We start from the raw sequence: 15,764 nt of genomic DNA, 5'->3' as shown, positions 1-15,764 counted from the left end.
AAAAATAAAGTGAACGGTTTGAAAGGAAAAAACTTTACTTTTATTGTTTTATCGGTCACGCAAAAGATTCAGTTTCAAATTATCAATTATATATTAGAATGCAGTCAGTATACTGTAGGTAATAAACGTGTTCTTTTTTGATAAATTTCATAGACTTGTGTTGCGCCTTTTGTGTTTTCTTTTAAAGAACTGCATATTTTATTCAAATAAATGCACAGTGTTATTGCGAAAGGTTTTTTTCCGGATTTGTTCTGGGTTTTGAAAATAAAACATATTCTCACAGATTTAAAATAAAACTTCAATAAAATCATTCACGATCCGATACCAGATCTTTCAAGATCGTATCGCAATGCTTGGCCAGCGTTAGGTATTTTTTCACGATCATGTGTCTCGATGAACCGATTGACAGCCGTGGATTCGCTTATGGTCTTAAATGCTCTTCAACTTTGTACTTTATTTGGCCTTTTTGACTTTTTTGGATTCGAGCATCACTGATGAGTCTTTTTGTAGACAAAACGCGCGTCTGGCGTATATACAAAATTTTGTCCTGGTATCTATGATGAGTTTAATTATATCTCAATATTCACACAATCTTAAAGGAGTAGGTCCGGTAAGGGCCGATTTTGGCCTCAAATTTTAGGTCCATTTGACGAAAGATTTGGGACACTTTTCAAACACCTAAGTGTGTATTTCAATTGATTCAATGAGTTTATGTGAAAAATTTGAATAGACTTAGTCATTAAAAACGACCAGATTCAGGCTTAGATATGAAAAATCTATCAAATATGCACAAAAAAAAACGTCACTTTTCAGATGTTTTTTTGTCAAAAATGAAAATGGCCGCATTCGTGTTCATCCTCAACTTTTATTTATGTTATTTATTATTATCAAATACAACTAACAAGTCAATATAAAGAATGAACACAAATGCGGCCTCTTTCATTTAAGACGTAAACCGTCTAAAGTTTAACCAAAATGCTAAAACTGTTAAGATTTCAGTAATTTAGAATCATTTAATGATGCAAGTACCGGATATATGCACATTGTATTTTTCAAAAACAGCTTGTTCTAATGTTGCAGAAGGATTCTACTTTCCAATAAATAGCTAAAAGTTTACATTTTAACAATTCTGTAAAACTGCTATATTTTGGGGCCACAAAGGGGTCTTCCTGAACCTTCTCCTTTAAGAAGACGAAAATGCAGATTATGTTAAATGACTGTAGTAATTATTTTCGTTATTGAAGAAGTAATAGATTCAACGTAAAATGTCGTATAAATACATGTAATACGAATGTTATACAAAAAAGAGAGATTTAATTCGAATTCGTTTGACAAATGTTCTTTCGTCAAAATAGACAACGATAAATCACAGGTGTAATTGTCCTAGTATTCATGAATGATTTTTTTTTTATTTTGAGATAGCTGACAACATATACTTGATATTTTTTTTTATTGTGAACAGCTTCCTCTATATGTTATATATGAATGTTTGGTCAAGAATGTAAAAACCATCATAAAAGAATAATAACTGTGTTGCGATGTGGCCATGGATTTATTTTATTTACATGACCAATACGACGGGTGCCACATGTTGAACAGTATTTGATTTTCCTTTCCGCTATGCTTCACCCGAGATCCTTGATTTTGGTATGCTCGGTTTGTCAGCCTTTTTGATTTTTTGTTTTGTTTTGCCATGGCGTTTATTTTCGGATTATGAGTTCCAACACTGTGAAGAATGGTAACGGTATAATGTTTTGTTCGGCTTTTCCGTCCCTATCGGGTTTGGCAACGGACTAACCTCGTTTTGAATCAAGACACCAAAACACACAATGAGCCAAATAGACAATACGAAATCGTAGGTGTTTATTTTTTTTGTTACAGAAGGCACACATGAACTAAGTTTGCAGTACACTTCTTTTTGCTTCGGTAGCACTTATGACTTTTTCAAACAGCTTCACACTAGACAGGACTGTTACAGTATTGTTATTAATATGTGAATTACAGTATGCAGATGGAGTGATTAAATTTGATAACACTCATATTGAAATATAAACCTTATTGCTCAAACATATTTGGTAATCCTAAGATAGAATAACTCATATAAAAGAGTATATACACATTATGATTTTCCTTGTAATAAAAAACATAGGTACAGACATCGGAAACTGATAGTAATCTTATTTAACACATTGGTTTTTGATTTTTGTAAGAGTAATATCCAAAATCAGTGGACATATAAACCAAATGTCTTTTTCACGCAGGTCATGTTATGGAATTCCAGCAGACATTATACATGTACTGTTACCTCTCATTGTGTGGTGGTGCCTGGCATGATTTATATACCACAAGTATGATAAGGAATGTTTAACATGTTCTAGTTTGTGTTGATCATGTGTATTTTGTAACTGTTTAGTGTGTTAATTTGAAAATTTACTTGAAACTACATTGTTTTGCATTTGTGTGAATATTTTGGAACACTAACATTAAGATTCGTAAGGCTTATACTTAAGGAATAACAGTACTGTAGTTGCAGAGTTGCCACCATCAATTGTCGATTTGCCGGTGCAATTCTTCAGCTACAGTACTGTTATTCCGATTGTAATGCATTATTACAAAAAGAAATAATATCTTAGAGCTTGAAATAATGTATAATTCCGTTAAATCACATTAAAACGGCGAATTCGAGGTAGTTGTTGTTTTATTTTCGATAATATTGTAGTAATCGAACATTTGTTGAACCAATCAATTCAAAATGGCGGGTCCTTCCTTAATTACGCCTGGTCAACTGTGGATTTTAGCCAATGAAAAAAATTGTATCATAAAAATTGCATTATAATTTATGTTTTACTCTATAACACATTATTATGAGACTTGATGTGTGCATTTGAACACAACGGTAGCTACGTTTTAAGCAGAATCTGCTTTCCCTTCCGGAGCACCGGATATTACCCTGAATTTTGATGTGGTTCGTGTTGCTTAGTCTTAAGTTTTCTATGTTGTGTCTTGTGTACTGTTGTTTGTCTTTTCTTTAAGGTATGGTGTTGTCGGTTTCTTTTTATCTATAAGTTTGAATGACCCTCTGGTATCTTATGCCCCTCTTTTCAAATAGGATTAATACTTCCTGAAAATCGATAGTAGTTTTCCTTAAGGATTGAAGTATAAATTCAAAAACACGTTATTGTATATTTCAAATACTTAAAAATAACAGACAATTATGACTTAAACAGTTGCTATTTTTTAACTGCTTTGATCATGGACCACCGTTTGTGTTTGTTAGGATGTACATCTGACCCATACACAATTTGTTTTTAATTATAAACTTATTTTTTAAAGAAGGGAGGTGCCAATCCTTATAAGAAGGAAAAGGACCATGATAGATAGTTGTATATTGAACTTTTGAAGCTTTGTTGCGTTGAATAAACGGCAATGTCTTCGGACGCAAGAAAATTGAAAACGTGTTGTTTTCAATTTTTTGTACATTTTTATGCGAAACATAAGATATAAAATTGTTTACTTTGTGGACCAAACATTAGGCCTCATTTACCCTAATTCTTTTTGATTAAGTAAAATTTAATTGATAATGGAAATGGGAAATATGTCAAAGAAACAACAATCTACCAAAGAGCAGGAAACAGTCGAAGTTCACCAATTTGTCTCAACACTGCGAGAAAATTCTGCAACTTGAGGCGGGATTCAGCTGGCTTCTAAATGAATAAGTGTTCTACTTTACTGAAAATGGACGTCATACTAAACTCCAAACATAAATGAACATAAATGAACTATGATTAAAGAACTAACAAGACTAACAAGAGATAGAGGATCCTGACTTTGGACAGGCGCAATCACGCGGCGGGATTAAACATGTTTTGTAAGATCTAAACTCCCTATTCTTCTAGTCAATTTATAATAATCATACACACAGCAATATGCACAGTATAACTCAGTTTAAAGGGAGATCGAGTCCGATGTCAGAAAAGGTAACAAAGGAAGCTTAGCAAATTGATAATGTTACATAAATCAACAAAAACTACTTGTAGTTAAGGACATGCCAGCTGCAGATTTCAAGTATTCAATTCAAGCAAATATTATTTTCGTTATTGCGCAATCAAACGTTTGGCAGTATCAACATGCGTTTTCCGAAGTGATTTGACATGTAAAGTCAGATTTGAGTACCGAGTACCGAGTACCAAGTCAGTTTTGCTTCGTCTTTATATGCTATTTCATGCTTTGAAGACTTTATTTATTTGGTTCTCTGTTAATTGTAACGTGAGGTTTTCAGTTTCTCCGTTCTTCGATATTGGCATCCTTTAGGTGTAATACAACCAAATCATGACACGTTACATCCGGTTGTATACGAAAGTAGGTCTAAAAAATATTCCCTTGAATTTGACAGTTGTAGGTAATTAATCCTACATTTTATTGCAGTAAAAACATTTCTGTGTCATAAACATATGTCTTGGGTATTTCAAAACATCATTATTTTTTATTTGGTATTGCTATAGAAAATTTTGTAATCTTGAGGTTACATGGTGACTAAACCTTGTACACAGATGAAATTAAGGGGAGACATTTGATTGGTTAACTTCCAATGATGGTTATTTTCTTATATGCAATGACATGTTATGTGAATTGTTTTCTATAGTACTGGACAGGATAAAACTTTACTCATGCCAAGTATTTCTTTATTTGAAACAAAGATAAATTCTGCACATTTTTTTGACTAAGACTAATAGGGGAAAATCAATGGTGGTATTACACCGTTAGGTTGTATGTTTTGTGTCGATTGTTACATGGGGTTTTGTTATTTTCCCCACTGTTTGATATGTGTCACCCTTAATGTTGTGTTCAACATGTTTATTTTTGCGTACATTAACCTATAAAAATCATAAACTGCCCGGACTCCTCAACCAGTGCGCGCTTTTGTTTTATGTTTTTCTTTTTCTTCATTGTAGTGACCTGATGATTTGGGCACCATTAAATGTTTGACATTATCACTTAGATATATTGTCAGGCTATCAATGGTTTGACAAAAGAATAAATAATCTGTTCCAATTTACCTACTTCCTTCTCTAAACTGTAATTACTTATAAGGAACATATCTATAATCAATATTAGGCAAATGTTTAAATCCAACTGTAAATGTTTTGTATTCACATTCTTAGGTGGGTTTTAAGGCATTTAAATCTTTAAAAAACTATGAAAAATTATGAACTGCTGCTTATGTTACAAAATATTGAAAAGCTTAAATATCAACAGAAATATAAATAAAGGCAACAATAGTTTACCGCTGTCCGAAATTCATAAATCGACTGAGAAAAAACAAATCCGGAATACAAGCTAAAACTGAGGGAAAAACATCAACTATACGAAAAGAAAAACGACACAAACCACCTCTATAAACCAAATATATATCCAACCCCGTGAGTACACATTTTTATGACTATGTTAGTTTGTCACCATGTTTAATGTGCCTGAGTTTTAAAATGCAAATTGAAAAATAGTTCATCTACATACAGGTGTTATAAGTTTGTTCAAGTTAAATGGAAACAAAAGTTATAACGGAAATACACATTTCATGTAAAAATTCTGTAACAGGCTGAAAGGATGGCAGGTAAACAATTTAACTTTAATTTATATCAACAAATTAAAACATACAGTGATAAATATTAACGTTCTACTGTCCATGTAAACACATATTTGAATAATATTAAAGTGTAATATGAAGATAAACAAACACACAAATACCTCATTTGTCACGTGTGTACACATTTTTTTATTATATCTTAGTTTTCCTTTACACCATGTTTGATATACCTGGGTTTTTAAATTCAAATAATAAAGTATTGCGTAGGTGTTATAACTACGTGTTATTCAAATAAAAACGAAAGTTGATATTTCGGGAAAACACATTTCTATAACAAGCTGAGAGAATGACAGGTAAACAATTTAACTTAACTTAACATAGACAATCTTATCAATAATGTGATAGAATAGTTACCAACGGCTGTTGTTTTATTTTAATGTAAAATCTTGTGTACGTGTTGTACATGTACAAGTACATATTATTAAAATTGGAAACGAAAGCAGATATTACGAGTATTCACCATGTTCATGGTTCAGCCCCAAATGTATATAACAGACTAAGATAATCAAAGGTAAACAATTTAAATTTATTTCATAAAAAAAATCTTTAAGTTCTTTTATCACCTTATTGGCTACTAAAAAGGAATTCTTAATTCATTATTTGAGTTTCATTATTGTTTGGGCCAAAAAATAATAATATATATTTGACATCTCGTAACTAGTGCCCCTTTAAGGAAGCCATGTTTTAAAAAGTCCCATTTATCCCTCCCCAAGACAATATGTGTGTACCATCGTCTGACATTATCACTTAGATATATTGTCGTGATATCAATGGTTTGACAAAGAAATTAATGATATGTTCTTAATAACCCACTTCCCTCTCTAAACTGTAATTACTTATATGGAACCTATCTAGAATCAATATAAGGCAGATGTGTAAATCCAACTCTAAATGTATTTATTCACATTCTTAGGTAGGTTTTAGCTTAGACGTATTTGGTACAACTTTTTGGAATTTTAGATCCTCAATGCTCTTCAACTTTGTACTTGTTTGGCTTTATAACTATTTTGATATGAGCGTCACTGATGAGTCTTTTGTAGACGAAACGCGCGTCTGGCGTACTAATTTATAATCCTGATACTTTTGATAACTATTAAGGCATTTCCATCTTTAATATACTATTAATAATTATTAACTGCTACCTATGTTACAAAATATTGCATAACTTAAATATCAACAGTAACATAAATGAATAACAGTAGTATACCGCTGCTCGATGTTCATAAATCGATTGAGAAAAACAAATCCGGGTTACAAACTAGAACTGAGGGAAACACACAAACTATAAGAGGAGAACAACGACACAAATCCGATCTGTAAAACAAGATCTATATACAACCTAATTCACCCCGTGTGTACACATTTTTTATTGATATGTTTGTTTGTCACAATGTGTAATGTACCTGAGTTTTTAAATGCAAATTACAAAATAATTTTGTCTACATACAGGTGTTATCAGTTGGTATAAGTTAAATGGAAACGAAAGTTGGTATAACGGAAATACACATTTCATATAAAATCGTATAACAGGCTGAAAGGATGGCAGGTAAACAATCTAACTTTAATTTATATCAACAAACTTAAACATGAAGTGAAAATGAAGTAACGGTCTGCTGTCTATGTAAAACATACATATATTAAAGTTCAATATGAAGATAAACATACACACTAATATCTAATTTGTCACGTGTGTATACAATTTTTGTTTTTATATCTTAGTTGTCATTTTCGCCATATTGATAAACCTGGGTTTTTAAATTCAAATTACAAAGTATTGCGTAGGTGCTATATCTACGTGGAATTCAAATGAAAACGAAAGTTGATATTAAGGGAAAACATATTTCATATCAAATCCTATAACAAGCTGAGAGAATGGCAGGTAAACGATTTAACTTTAATAAGCATAGACAATCTTATTTATAATGTGATAGAATAGTAACCAACTGCTTTTTTTTTTTAATGTAAATCTTGTTGTGTTGTATGTACATGTACATGTCTTTAGAATTTGAAACGAAAGCAATTATTACGAAAATTCACGGTTAAGCCCCAAATGTATGTAAGAGACTAAGAGGATGAAAGATAAACAATTTTAATTTATTTCATATAAAAACAATCATATTATCTTTAGGTTCTTTTATCACAAAACCACGAATAAATTTATACACATGAACAATCTCGAATACATCATTATCACAACCCGTCATCTTTTTTTGATTGTGATATCAGCTAATAAGACTTATCCCCGAACTTAAATTATCAACATACCGATTGCAACTGGTGTAATATGTTCTACTTACCCTGAGATAAACCAAGTTCTGGAAGGGTTCGTGTCAATTTTTCTGTTTTTATCTTGAGGTAGTTAGAAAAATACCCCAATTGCAATGTTTCTTGTCGTTTATAACCGAATTACAAAGTTAAAAGTATATTGCGTAGTGGGTATTTTTAGTACGTCAGTAAACTGCAGGCTTACGAGACTGTAGGTAAGCAACAACCTTAATTTGTATATCCTTTAATTTGTTAAATGAGTACGAGCAAAGATCATTTTTAAATTATTCTGTTGTCACATGAAAAATGCAATTTTAATATAATCGCATCAACATAGCTGAAAAATGACTTATTTATATTGAAAACAAATAATTCACAGATTAACAGGTTATTTTGAGATATATAACGATGAAGGAAATTGTACACAAGAAACTAAAATTAAAAAAATACAAGATTAACAAAGGCCAGAGGCTCCTGACAAGGGACAGGCGCAAAAATGCGGCGGGGTTAAACATGTTTATGAGATCTCAATTCTCCCCTATACCTTTAGCCATTTCAGAAAAATAAACGCATAACAATACGCACATTAAAATTCAGTTCAAGAGATGTCCGAGTCTGATGTCAGAAGATGTAAGCAAAGAAAATAAACAAAATGACAATAATACATAAATAACATCAGATTACTAGCAGTTAACTAACATACCAGACTTCAAGTAAACTGATTGAAAGATTATGATTTCATCATATGAATATCAGGCACAATCCTTCCCGTCCGAAATCCTGAACTTAATTGCATAATATTAATTTGCGCACAATCCATGTAAAAAGGAAACTTGTATGTTATATTTTTTATAGCAATCTAAAAGAAAAAATTGCCGTGAAAAGACAATTCCATGATACACATATCAGTGATCAACAGCGTGTGCACGTGGTTGAACTTTAACTTGACTCCACTCACAATAATATTGAATGATAATAAAAGATATTAAAGATCGATTTTGTCCACTGCATGATATTTTTATATGGCGGGAAATGTCGTAACAGTAAACACAGGTGACCTTACTGACCGACCGTGGGAAAATTCATTCATGATTACATTTGATGTGGAATGATTGACAGTATTGTGCTTTATATTTGAGGCTCTTGATCGATTTACCAGAATAGAAATTTAATCGATTTACATACATGTATAATCAAAACACGATTTAGTCTTCTTTAACTATTTTTTGTTTTATTTATCAGTCATTTCCCGGATTCTCATTTAAATAATCTATTTGGAGACCTCCTTTAAACTTCGGAAATAATACAACATCGATTTAAAAAATCATACTGACTGCGCGAGGTTTAGAATGACTACAAGAAGTACGACGAAAAAGTAAAGACAGCTGATCATGACTAGTACGACTAGCCTTCAACCCCAATGGGGTTTAAATGTGCATTTAGTCAATAAACTATATAAGATTAAACTTTGATTTTCGTGTATCGATTTGATACAATTTGTAAAACATATTTATAACACCGGCGATTTTCATAAAAAATTTCAGACATGAAAATAGAAAGGCATATTATCTCGGGTGTCAACAATTTTAAATAAAATAAAAAAAAGTAGGAATCGAAATATGATCTCGGCGTTATCAATATTGAAGGAAACCAATTGTTTGACTTTCAAAGAGATTAACGGGAAATATGTCAAAATAGAAAGTACGAGTGATATGTCTGACCAAAATGTTTCACTTGCGAGAAATGATTGACAGGTGTGAATACATGTAGAGGCTCCGACGGGGAAAGTTGTATCAAAAGGAAAATAACTTAATTCACAATGCCTATACATATTTCATAAATACGATATGTTGGCCTTATACTTGGATATTGCACAGCAGGTGTTTATTACACTGGGACAACTGTCCGACCAGTCTGACATCTAGACGGATTAAGACATCCATAAAAATAAGTCCCTACCCGTACTGTACACGAACGAATCGTACAAGTGAAGATATATAAACACCGTAAAATGGTGACAAGGGAACGTCACCATCTGAAAATGGATAATTAACGATAGGAAACGAGAAATCATCTCTTTTATCATAAATTTTAGTATTAAGCTTTCCGTTAATGATATAGATATCAAGATCGAGGAAAGGGCAGTGGCCATTGTTAGTATTAGCTTTATTTGAAGTCAGTTCAACAGAATAAATTTCTTTAGTATACATACTGAAGTCGTCATTATTGAGAGCAAAAATATCATCCAAATATCTAAAAGTACTATTAAATTTGTGTATCAGATGCTGTTCGATGGGTCTTTGCTGATTTTTGTCATAAAATTGTAACTCATAGCAATACAAAAACAGATCCGCAATCAGTGGTGCACAGTTAGTCCCCATTGGAACTCCTATAACCTGGCGATATACAGAATCGCTAAAGCGAACAAACATGTTATCTTGTAAAAATTCAAGTGCAGATATAGTATCAAAGCATGTCCAATTGACATTGCTACTAAAAAATGACCTAATAGAGTTTGAATATATATATTCACATTCTGACTTTTTAAATGCCCATTTAATTAGGTGTGTGATTTTTTTCCAAATGAAAATGTGAGGCAATGTGGTATATAGGGTAGAAAAATCAAAACTTTGAATAGATTCAAAATCACCGAAATAAGCATGCAATTTATCAATTACTTCCAATGAGTTTCAGACACACCAAAAGTAATTAATTCCACTTTTTTCGAAGGCCTTATTTGCACAATTCATTATCAGGTTTTTGATTGTACAAAGTGCACTGGTAAGAAGAATAGATAATTTAGTAGTGGAACAATGGCTTGAAGACGAAATAAATCTATATTTGTATGGTGTTTTATGTAGCTTCGGAAGCCATTACATAGTTGGGACTTTCATTGTTTTTGGTTCTGCTTGTACAGCGGTAGCTGAAAGTTTATAGATATAGGAAGATGTGGTGTGAGTGCCAATGAGACAACTCTCCATCCAAATAACAATTTAAAAAAAAGGTAAACCATTATAGGTCAATGTACGGCCTTCAACAAGGAGCCTTGGCTTACATCGAACAACAAGCTATAAAGGGCCTCAAAATTACTAGTGTAAAACCATTCAAACGGGAAAACCAACGGTCTAATCTATATGAAAAAAACGAGAAATGTTTGTTAAAGATGATGCTTCTGAAAATGAAGTCAGTTGGAATGTTGGTGATTTAGTGATTTCTTTTTGAAGAACCTCAATGTAAAAATTACGTCAAACGATTATAATATTATCAGCAGCTTTATCGGCCGGTACAAAAACAAATTCCTTGGCTAGTTCTTTAAGTGTATGTTTGACAAGCGAAATAAGTTTATTGTGGTTATTGTAAAGAGTAAAATGTTCATTAAAATGTTGAATACGTATATCAACTATGTTCATTACTAAATAAAAAAAAAAGAGTCCAAAGATTTTTTGTCAGATTTTTCCCGTTTTATCCATTTCAAACAGTAAGTTCTGAGTGAGTCGTGGATGATATTACGACACTTATTCCAATTAATAATTGACGGGGGACGGTATTTAGGTCCTTTACTGAGGAACGATTTTTTACAGTACTTAATTTGTACTTGAAATTTGTGTATTATAGATTTTTGGTTAACACCGTTACATTCTCAGTATTTTGAAAGTTTTTCTATTTCAAATCTCTTAAAATTAAGATTTTCAAACATGGAATATTGTATCATTTCTGTACCAAAATATTTAGTACAAATTAAGTACTGTAAAATGCAAGTACCTAAATGTTACAATAATTTTAAAGTAAAGAAATAGTACTAAATATTAAAACTAAATTTCCAGTACTACATATTTTTAGTACAGAAATAGTACCTATGCAAAAGTAGCTGTGTACGACCATGAGAACAGTTTTTTCGAACAGTTTTAGAAACTATATCCAAAATGTTAACAGAATCGGTTCCTGATATATTGCCAATTCCCATGATATTATCATTAAGACCGAGAGGGTAGACTGTCGGTAATTTTTTAATCCAATTTATTTCAATTATTTTCCGTGATCGTACAAACTTTGATAAGATTCACCAGGCTGCTTATTTACTACTTCCAAAGGTTAAACTACTAAATATTTAATAGGATGATTGTGCTTCTTAAGGTTTTGATAAATTATACTTTTGAATGTTGTGGGTCTTTTTGAACGTTACAGATGTTCTTGAGTGCGTTTAGATAAATATCGTCTAGTTTCACATGTTTCACCTACGTACCGAATACCGCATCCCGGTTTGTTTCATGTGAGTAAATACATCATACTGTTTGTTTTTCAAGTTATATCAGTTTCAAATTTAAAGAAAATGTGCGACCATTAAACGCAGACTTTAGCGTATTGTTGATGGAAAGACGGGGACATGTAAGTCATTTTTTGGCATGACACTAATCGATAGAAGGGAACCACGATTTGTATTGTTAAAAATGTTAGCGATGTTTCTTTTAGATAAGCGATTTGAAAGATTGAGACGTGTAGATACCTTTTGAATAATGTTAAACGAGCTTAGTATTTAATAGTTTTCCATTTCTAAGCCTCATATTTGTTTTTTGTTTGTGAATTATATTAGAAAGGAGCAAAGACTGGCGTCCAGAATATGAACCAACATATAATGAATTAAATTATGTTAAAATGATTAATCTGTTCGGCTAAAGATGGTTTGGCTAAAAATGTCAAACGCTATCCGTATTAATTACCCGAAAGATATAGGGTATATCAGGGTAGCGACTGACGTCTGACTAAATTGTAGAATGGGGCGGAATATTGAAGTACTACTTTTAGAAGAATATCACTAAAGTAACGAACTAGAGCAGTTCTCGCTCTGACACACACTCCATAATCTAGTATATTATAAGAGCATAAACCTGAAGCACGGGAGGCACTACAAGTAATCGATGCCTTGTTAAGACTGTTTAAAAAAAATACCAGATCCTTGGGATTTTATTTAACAATATAAAACTATCCAACCAATATATTCAGGGAGAGATTACTTTAATAGAAAACATATTTAAATTAATTCAAACAAAATAGGTAAATTTTGAGCGACTTTTACAGTTTGAGTATGAAAAATAGTTCGGTCACCCATACTTTAATAGGCGTTTTGAAGAAGAAGAAAAACAATGAAAATCTATATTATGGAATAGTTTGAAGGAAATACGTTTTCCCCAACGTTACGTTTTATTTGTGTCTCTTATTTCCTTGTTTTGATTTGTAAGTCCACTTATGTATTTAAGAGCTTTTTCCTGACGCAAATTCATTTATTTTGAACTTTACTCTACTAATATTTTTATTATATCACATCATCTGCATAGTCAACTCTCGTTTGATTTAAGTTTAATGTTCAAAACAAATGTACTGTGGAGAACTTAACTGTCAACATAATTAGTGAAGGCATTATACATGTACAGTTTTGGATATATACCATGAACAATGTTTTACCATGTTTGTTTTATTTTTCTAATTACAGACACTATAACACCAAACATATCACTAGCTCTGTATAACTATCTGTGTCATAACATCGTAGGTACAGAAGAACATGTTAAAACAGTCAGATTAATGAACACGGTGAGAGATAATTTGTCAAGTAACAAGTCACTTACATGGATAACAAGTGGAAGCTACGGAGAAGGACTTGAAATGCGAGGAAGTGATTTAGATATAATGCAAGTAAGAAAATTTATTAAGGTGAATGCGGATAAACAACCCGACTTCGATCCAAGTATAACTTATCTGTCCATGGATACAGACGATGTTAAGCCTGGTTTTACTCAATTAAGACTAGAATATAGCAGAAGTCAGTATATTTTGAAACGTTGTGAAGAACATAATGGTAAACATTATTTTTCGAGTGCATTATGGAAGGGAAATTTGTTATTGGTTGGGGTTGATAAAGGCACAACAATTCATGGACCGTGTATAACTGACAAAACAGGAGATATTGATGTTGCCGTATCTTTACATTGTAAAACTTGGATATCTTCTGCTGTAAATTGGATAACAAGATCAAGTAGCTCATGGCCAAGTCATAACGTCACACAAAGTATTTTAAAGCACGGAGTACTTTTTGTACCGATCGGAGTTCACGGATCACAAAAAGAAGATCGAGAATGGCGAGTATCTTTTTCAGTGGCTGAAAAACTTCTAATTAATACATTTTCTCACACCCAATTAATGTGCTATGCTCTCTTAAAAATTATTTTGAAAGATGTTATAGCAAATGATTCTGAATGTAAAGATTTACTGTGTTCATATTTCCTTAAAACAATTATTTTCTGGATATCTGAAGAACTACCATCATCTGTATGGAAACCTGATAATCTTATACCTTGTTTTATGCGATGTTTCAGCAGGTTAGTGTATTGTGTAGAGCATTCTGTTTGTTCACATTACTTTATTCCAGAAAACAACATGTTTGAGAACAAAATAGAGGGCCGTGCTCGTGATGTACTTTTACAAAAATTAAACACGTTACACAGCTATGGTTGGCGATGCATTTTATTTTCAGATCAAATATGTAACTTTGATGTATCGATGTGGAATGACGTTAAGAAAATAGTGGAATCCAGAATGTTGCATAATGCTAATGGTTTATTAGAAATTAATTTTGAGTTAGATATATTCAACTCAGAATTGTTACACAACATTTGGTGTCACCATTTTCCACTAAAGCAATTATATGCGTACTACATATCACAGAGGTGTAATATTCTAGCTCAGCGTTTACTACTTGATGGTGCAATTATCAACAATAAATACCAATACAAACAGTACAAATCCTGTTTGAGTACTCTGCTAACAAATGTCTATCATGACGCTGTTTCTGGGTGGCTTATGGTAGCTTCATTTTTTTACAAAACAAAGCAATACAGGAAAGCTTTACACATCATTCGGTATTCTATATCGAAATGTACTTTCGACAAACTGTTCTTTGGAATGACTCTATCAAATAATCATTGCCATTCACTTAAACTGCTGTCATTCAACAAGAAAAGTGTTGTTTATCTTCTGAAAATAATATTAGTAGATCTGATAGAATTAGAAGTGAATTCAACGTTAACACCAGAAGAACTTTTAATGGAGGGATGGAATAAAAATTATTCCGTTTCATCCACAGCGTATGCATACTTCCTTAGTGTTCTTTGTCATTATCACCTCAATAATGTTAGATATTGTCAGGATTCTATTCAAGATTTGAAACTTGTCATCGGAGAAAGATATTTAATGACAGATGGGAGTAGTACAGCGGAGGCCTACACTTTATTGGGAGTTGCTTTACAATTATTTGGCGACAAGGAATCCGCGCGACAAGCGTTCTTACAGTCTTTGGAAATTTTCCCGGATGAATCGTACAATTCTGCCTCAAGGAGACTTTTGTTTTAGTTTTAGTTTGTTACCCCAATTTAGTTTCATGTCCATAGATTTACGAGTTTTGAACAGCGGTATACTACTGTTGCCTTTATTTGTAATATTGTGAGGATAAGGGTAAACACTATTTGTGAGTGCATTATATAAAATAATTTATATTCTTGTTGAGAAATGATTTGTGCATGACAATTCATAGACCATGTATAACTGACGACAAAAAAAACTTTTAATTTTGCTTGCTATTTACATTGTAAAACGTAGGTATCTCCCGCAGTTCAGTTGGTAACACGATAAAGGAGCTCATGGCCTAGTCATAACGTCAACCAAAAAGTATTATAAATCACGGGGTACTTTTTGTACCAGTCGGAGATAACGAATTGCTTAAAGAGGTTCTAGAATGGCGAGTATCTTTTCGGTGGCTGAAAAACTTCTAATTAATACATTTATTCACATTAAATTACTCTGC

At 32.1% G+C, this 15,764-nt stretch overlaps 1 protein-coding gene across 1 annotated transcript in view; it reads left to right on the top strand.

The window, feature by feature from the left end:
- LOC139501928 (uncharacterized) overlaps positions 1-15,313 on the top strand; it is a 32,375-nt gene extending 17,062 nt beyond the window's left edge. Inside the window, exon 2 of the mRNA XM_071291230.1 lies at positions 13,398-15,313. Within this exon, the coding sequence (XP_071147331.1) occupies positions 13,398-15,313 (1,916 nt within the window). The remainder of the gene's footprint in view (positions 1-13,397) is intronic.
- Positions 15,314-15,764: the final 451 nt, after the last annotated feature.

Source organism: Mytilus edulis, chromosome 13 (assembly GCF_963676685.1).
Source record: "Mytilus edulis chromosome 13, xbMytEdul2.2, whole genome shotgun sequence".
Lineage (NCBI taxonomy): Eukaryota > Metazoa > Mollusca > Bivalvia > Mytilida > Mytilidae > Mytilus > Mytilus edulis.
Note: the sequence above shows the minus strand (reverse complement) of the source record. Positions and strands in the feature narration are given on the sequence as shown.